The following is a 7,138-nucleotide window of genomic DNA, read 5'->3' as shown; positions in this document are numbered from 1 at the left end:
AAAATCCCTTTGAAAGCCATTATTAATTATAGGTTGATAAATTTCAAAGTCATTAGGACATGACTATTTTTGGTGGTGGAAGAGTGAAATGCCTCGGTAAAGGCTTTATAGCTAATGTGGTAGGGTATTTCATGTAATGGTTTTCTGTAGCAGTGCATTCTGCTGCTAGTGCTTGAATTACCATTAAAGATAAGGGATGCCTAGGAATGCTGTGTCATCCAATTAGGATGGTGGAACTGGGAGACGGTTCTAGAGAACACTGGGGGAGAGGTTTTGTGACAGACACTGAGGTGGGTTGAGATCTTTTTCTGCAGGAGATGGGGGGAGAAGCTTGAGAGATCCAGCCATCGGATTTGATCCGACGGGAATGCGTGATCTGATGGAGCCCAAGGGTTGAGTTCTATTTGGGGTCAGTGAACAGTTGTCGGCACCATGAGTACATTGGACACAACTGTTTTCAGAAGATTTGAGCTCCAACCTGTGTACATTTCACTATAATTATAATGGGCCCTTTTTATGTTTTTTCTTTTTCTTTATAACTCTTTGGTTAAGTTAACATTCATAAATATACTTCCTTTATAATTGTATGCAGTGTTGGATCTGTTATTTCCTGCCGACGGACAATTGCACGGGGACAGTAAATCACACACCCCAGCCTCCCGGGTTTGGTGGGACCCAGGTCATATTGACCCTAGACATGCAGAGTCTGAGAAAGGGGAGTTTCTCACTGCTGAGTCCAGTGGTCGTTAGGGAGAGGCTAATGAGTTGCATCTCTAGAAATGCCTATTAAAAAAGGGTTTCATGTATTTAAATGAAATAGACAGATTAGAACATTATCAATGCCAGTATAGCACTAAAGACTATTATATACTAATAGTTGGTGACGGAGGAATTCATTCAGTGTACATGCGAAGTATTTTTTGACCGTAAATGAACAAAGGGTTGTATGAGGTGGCCAGGAAGGGGCAGCATCTCTGGTGAAGGGGCTTGTCACGTCCGATCTGGAGCAGCTCACTCACCTTTTGTCCCCACCAGACACTCTGCTCTTATCTGTGGCTGAAAGCAGCTGTTTACATTCAACAGAGGCCACACCCTGGTACATTGTTCAACAAGCGGACTAAACCAGGTGAGGTTAGCCAGTAAGATAGGGACCCGCCTGTCCTAGCAATCAAAGCCAGCTCCTTTGGACTGGGCAGATGAGATCTACAGTGAAATCCAACAGCCAGGAAGGCAGTTCTGCAAAACTCTGAGGAGAGCAAAGGGGTATTTCAATACAGAGAAGTCATGGTCATTCAATGCAAACTGCTGTGACGACTACTCATACCCTGGACCTGGACTTCTGAGGTTAGAGAGTGGAACTACCCAGTGCACCGGCTTTTCCACTTTAAACTCTCCCCTACAGGTTTCCCGCCATCATCGGATACAACAGATAACCATTGAATTCACAAAAATCAGTGTAGATAATGGACTGGCTTCATAGAATGCCTTCAATGATTGCATCCTCCAAATCAACATTTTCAAGATTGTTAATACCTTCAAATTCTTTGTCATCCCGAACTTGAAGTAGTGAAATCATTTTATTTTCACTCCTGGCTGTTCCCAGCATCTCCAAGCCTGAATGCTTGGCTAATGGCCACATGTGCACGTGACTGATGCTGGTTAGAAACTGTTCAGCAACAATCTCCTGTCCCAATTAAGCAGGACAGTGTCCCAAATAAACAAAGTGCATCTCAGCTACTTTCTCAATTAGTTTTTTTTTGAGTCGTCCCAAGTGAGCAACTGCCCCACTTAACAGGAATCCATTATACATAATTTGTTAACTAAAACAGTAGTTTCTCTTAACTCCATGAAACTTTGGCTAATTGGGGCAATTAAAAGTACTGGTCTCTATGTGCTCCAATTAGCCGGACAGGTACATGGATATATGGAGAACTGGATCTTGGAGGGATATGGGTTGAATGCAAGAAATTGAGAGTATTTGGATGATCAGCACAGACCTATTTGGGCTGAAAGGCCCGTATCCATGCTGGTTTACTCTATGACTCACATATATTCTTTCTATGCTACACCCAGGACAAGATAGCCATAGGAAGGGAGTCATCACCGGGGCTCAAGTGCTGAGTGACAGGACAGAGGAAGGGTATGAAGACAGACTCAACCAAAGATAATTTATTTCAGTAAACTGTCTGAGCTCTGTACGAAATGGCAGCTTCCCCACAGTAACAGAACCTGCAGATTATTCAAGGAGGAGTGATGGTGACTACAAACACGATGCAACTGTGCAGTGGGGGAGGTCATAGCTGCCTCAGGCCAGTCTGCTGAGACACTGCTGTCCCAACAACAACCAGAGAGGACATTCCCTGTCCCAGGAAACAGAATCTCCTCCCATGGAAGGTGCATCTCCAACTCTACCCGCCCACAACCCTCAAACCACCTCCATCCAGCAGTCCACATGCCCCAACCTCCTCTCTCCAAGATGCATCACACAAGAAAACTCTTTGCTGTTCCCTCTGATCAAGGGTCCAGCAGCAAATCCCCGGCTTTACTCCATCTCCATCAGACTGCTACGGCATTCCCGTGAAACCATCACACGCATCAACTGGTTCTGGAACTTCTCAAACTTCTTGACATCTTGAGCTTGGTCTGTCTTGTACTGGAGGCACTGGTGGGAGGGAAGGGGGAAGAGATTGTGAAAAAGGCTCAAGAACAGCTTACACACTGTAGTTATAAGATTATTGAATGGTCTCCTTGTACAAGAAGATGGACTCCTGACCTCATGATCTACCTCATTACGATCTTGCCTAAGTTGTTGTCTACCTACACGGCATTTTCTCTGCAACGCTGTTCTGCATTCTGCTCATTATTTTCCTTTGCTCTTCCTCTCTGGACTGATCTACACAGAAGGCGTATGACAATAATAAATCGATCACCAAAGGAAAATCCATTTAAAGCACACACCCCATCTCGGTCTAAACCATGGCTCACATTCAGCCATTCACTCTTCAAGGATTTTCACCCACTTCGCCTATGTCCCAAGAATCACCCAACACCACCACAGTTGCTAGTAAAACCTCAGTGACAAGGAAGCGTACAGGGGTGAGGTACATTGATTGGCTGAATGGTGGCACAAAAACAACCCCGCACGCAACGTCAGGAAGACAAAGGAACTGATTGTGGATAACATAAGGAGAACACACACCAGTCCCCATTGAGGGGCTGGTGGTGGGAAGGGTGAGCTGTTCGAAGTTCCTGGCCCAACACTTTGATGCAATCAGGAAGGCACGTAAGTGGCCGGACTTCACTGGCAGTTTGAGGAGACTCAGTATGCCACCAAAAACTCTTACAAATGTACGATTGTACGTCTTTACTTTGTGTCATTTTAATTGTTATCGCAACTTACAGTCATATGTTTTTGCACCAGATTGCTGCAAAACAAATTACACATCATCTAAGTCAGTGACAATACATGTGGTCTGAGATCCACTCCACACGAGGAGCTGATCAAGCCTCCAGCACCGATACCAGCGGCTTGTCACGCTGGCACTGATCCCTGTTCAAGTCCTGAAAACAGAAACACCCTCTTCATCTAAAGGACCTCCATCCCTCCAACCCCAACTTCTCTTGACACTGACTCCCACCCCCCTGCAACCTCTTCACTGGAGGGAGCTGACACGGCTTCTTACTCTCACCATCCTTCCACTCCAACACCTGCACAGACCCCACACTGTGCCTGTCTGACACCAGTTTCCTGAATAGTCATGAACCCTTGTACACAAATTCATTATTATTTTATTGCACTAAATAATATAAAGAAATTTTATGTCTTTGCACTGTACCACAGAACGTGCAAATTTCATGTCATGTAAGCTGGTGATAATATATCTGATTCTGAACACATCTGCCCCCCCCTCCCCCCCCACTGGGGACGGCAGATCCCAGTGATCGCCCCAACCTCATTCACTGGAGTTGGGAGAGCCAGTCCCAGTGACCCACCCCTCCCCCAACACCCCCTCCCATACACAGGAAGCAGCACAGCCAAACCCACCGATTACCAAACCCTCCCACCTACTTTCCAAAGCAGCAACAGGCTGGTGTAGCCCTGTCTGTGCCACACTGGGGAAATGTGGACTCAGCAACCACAAACCAGGCTGAATGACCCTCAAGCAGCAGGGGCAGAAAGAGCAGTGGCTGTCTGCAACACCCATGCCCTGTGCCAAGCCGTGGGTACCAGCCCCATGCTGAGATTCCAGACAGCAGCAGCACACTCACCACCACGTCATCAGTCACCTTCATAGACAGAAGGCCAGCGCAGTGTCGGTACTTGATGACCACTCGCACCTGTACAGAAAAAAAAGACACACCGAGCTGAGATTAGCAGCCGAACAAGAGGGGGACAGAGTCCCTGTCGGCACAGTCAAAGTGGGTGACATTGAGCAGGGTCAAAGTCAGAGAGATCAGGAAGGAGAAAGGAGACGGTGAGGATTGGGCACAAAGTGTAAGAGGGGTGAAAGGGCTCATGCATGGGTGAAGGATATGATGATATCAGGAGTTGGGAATGTGGGATGGTGGAAGAGATGGTGAGGGAAAGGGGATATGGGGAGGAGACTAGGGTGACACAGGGGCTTCCATGGGGAACAGTGAAATTGGTGGATAGTGGTGGGAGGGGGTAGATGAGATGGGGAGAAGTACTGTCAGTGCTCCTGAGGGAGAGGAATGGTGTGGGTAGTGGCTGGATGTTCGGAGAATGACACACAGAGGAGGAATTGGTGGGGGGGGGGGGCGTAGAGATTAAGGGAAGGTTGGTGTCATTGACAGATAATGAGGATGGGAGTACAGGGGACTGTTGGGCATATCACCTTCATGGCTTCAGTCAGACACAAAACTCCTCTGCTGCCCATCCTCTTGCTCCCACACCTACACAGACCCCAACTCCACCCTATCCCCATCCTCCCACTCCCAAACATCCACCCACTCCACCCTGACCCCATCCTCCCACTCCGCCTGTCCCCATCCTCCCGCTCCCACACCTACAACGACCCCCCCACTCCGCCTGTCCCCATCCTCCTTGACGGCCTCCGTCCGACATGATTTGAGTTACAGCCGATCCCATTGCCACAGCCACCACCACCCGTAGCCTACCTTCATGCCCTCGGTCAGACAGAGCTTCTCGGCCGCCCGGACGAACTCCTCCCAACTCGGGATGTAGGTCATGGCCGATGGTCTCCAGGCCGCCGTGCGCTCTGACGGACACCGGAAACAATCACCAGCGGACGCTCGCTGAGGCGCAGCCAATCACAGGAGCCGGTCTGGTATGGCGAAAGAAACAATCAATCAGCTTCAGCGATAGTAAAGAAGCCTCCACCAATCACAGCGATCAGGAGCAGGCGCCCAATGGGAAGGAGCTACATGAGAGAGCAGGGACAAAATCAAACAGGTCTGTGCATCCAATCACGCTCAGACTTATCACAAGTCGCGGCCAATCAGAGGGACCTATAGGGGAGAACCTCTCCAGTTGCCGGCAATCCAAACAACGTAGCATTAACGTCAAACATATGCAAGTGAACGGAAAAGATGATAACAGAAAGGTTATCGCATGAGATTGAGAAGAGACGAATGCTGGCAAGTTATCAGAGTGGTTTTAGGAAGGGAAGGAATTCCATGGACTCAGTGATAATGTTAGAGACTGAAATAAGAAAGGCCCAGGCAAATAAAGAGTTGGTAGTTGCAGTGTTTTTTGACATAGAAAAAGCCCATGACATGATGTAGAAGGAAGGATTGTTAATTAAACTGCACAAAATGGGGATTGGTGGGAGAGTTTTTAATTGGATAAGATTTTTTGTTCGGTACGAAAATTCAAGTTCGGATCGGGTCAAAATTATCAAATCAGTACATCGTGGGAAATGGCACACCGCAGTGTAGTGTGATTAGCCCATTACTTTTCATCATTATGATCAATGATGTCTTCACAAAGCATTTAATCAGGAAGCTACAAGGAGCAAGTGGTGGAGTGAGGTTATGATTGGGGATGTAGATTTTCAGAAGAGAAAACTCAAACTGAATGTTTCACCAGGAAAAGAATTGAGGTAGGGAAGAAGTTAATGATGTATGGGATAGAATTAGAAAGGGTTGGATCATTTAAATTTCTGGGAGTTATATTTGATTCACAGTTAACATGGGGAGATCGGATCAGGAAAGTTGAGAAATGTAAAAAAGTAATAAAAGTGATGAGATGTTTGACTGGTAGGGAATGGGGAGCAAGTTGTTCAGCGTTGAAGAGAATGTGTGTGGCTTTAGTAAGATCTGTGTTGGACTAAAGAAGTGTAGCATATGGATCAGCAGCTAGGTCTCTGGTTTTGATTCCATCTCAGGCTTTGAGAATGTGCAGTGGGGCTTTTAAAACTTAACTAGTATCAGCCCCGCAGGTAGAATTGGGAGGAATGCCTTTGGAACTAAGAAGGAAGCAATTGATGGCAAACTACTGGGCTGATTTGCAGGGGCACAATGATTCTCACCCTGCTAAAGGAATGTTGCAGGAGTGCTGGGAGAATGGGAGGTTTCAGAGGGATAACTTTAGTCGGGTAGGGAATGATATTGCTAAAGAATGTGGAGTGTTTAATCTAAGGTTTAGTCCTTCAGTAGTTTATCCAGTTGGAGCTCCATGGAAGATTGTATGGCCAGACATAGACTGGCATTTGTTAGAGGTAAAAAGGAAAGAAAGATATAAAACTGATTTGGTAAGTGTATTTAACTATCATGTGATGGAAAAGTATAGTGGTTATACTCAGATTTATACAGATGGTGCTAAGGAACCTGAAACAGGAGTGACAGGGTTTGGGGTGGCTATACCAGCAAAAGAAATTGGAATCAGCAGAACATCTAATAAGTTAGGAGTGTATACAGTGGAGATATTGGCAGTGTTGGTTGCGTTGCAATGGGTGGAGAAAGCTAGACTCGTCAAAGTGTTGATATTCATCCTCAGTTCTAGCAAGTTTAAGGTATTTTCATTCAAATAGCTGGCAAGATGTACTTTATGAAGTCCTTCAGTCAGACACAAGAGTTGCAAATCAGGGAGGTCAGGTTAAATTTCTATGGATTCCAGCTCATGTAGAGGTGAAGGGGAATGAGAGGGTGGATGAGT

At 46.5% G+C, this 7,138-nt stretch overlaps 1 protein-coding gene across 2 annotated transcripts; it reads right to left on the bottom strand.

Moving 5' to 3' along the window:
• Window positions 1-2,154: 2,154 nt before the first annotated feature.
• On the bottom strand, window positions 2,155-5,298 carry srp9 (signal recognition particle 9). 2 transcript variants are annotated; one of them, XM_059982585.1, is made up of 3 exons: window positions 5,140-5,298; window positions 4,288-4,338; window positions 2,155-2,662 (listed from the first exon to the last, which is right to left on the bottom strand). In XM_059982585.1, the coding sequence occupies exons 1-3, from the start codon at window positions 5,209-5,211 to the stop codon at window positions 2,543-2,545; spliced, it is 243 nt and encodes an 80-aa protein (XP_059838568.1). In that variant the 5' UTR covers window positions 5,212-5,298; the 3' UTR covers window positions 2,155-2,542. The 2 variants fall into 2 exon arrangements, with proteins under 2 accessions (XP_059838568.1, XP_059838567.1); XM_059982584.1 differs by having other exon boundaries at window positions 4,270-4,338; window positions 5,140-5,294.
• Window positions 5,299-7,138: the final 1,840 nt, after the last annotated feature.

Source organism: Hypanus sabinus, chromosome 10 (genome assembly GCF_030144855.1).
Source record: "Hypanus sabinus isolate sHypSab1 chromosome 10, sHypSab1.hap1, whole genome shotgun sequence".
Classification (NCBI taxonomy): Eukaryota; Metazoa; Chordata; class Chondrichthyes; order Myliobatiformes; family Dasyatidae; genus Hypanus; species Hypanus sabinus.
The sequence above is the reverse complement of the archived record's forward strand: the minus strand, read 5'-3'. Positions and strand labels throughout refer to the sequence as shown.

What these genes read in the sequence shown, in the direction of transcription:
- srp9 (XM_059982584.1), bottom strand. Translation starts at nt 5,211, where the DNA reads ATGACCTACATCCCGAGTTGGGAGGAGTTCGTCCGGGCGGCCGAGAAG. An exon ending in GTCTGACCGAGGGCATGAAG is followed by an intron (nt 4,339 to 5,139) that starts GTAGGCTACGGG and finishes TTTTCTGTACAG; the next exon opens with GTGCGAGTGGTCATCAAGTA. An exon ending in AGGTGACTGATGACGTGGTG is followed by an intron (nt 2,663 to 4,269) that starts GTGAGTGTGCTG and finishes CCCTCCCACCAG; the next exon opens with TGCCTCCAGTACAAGACAGA.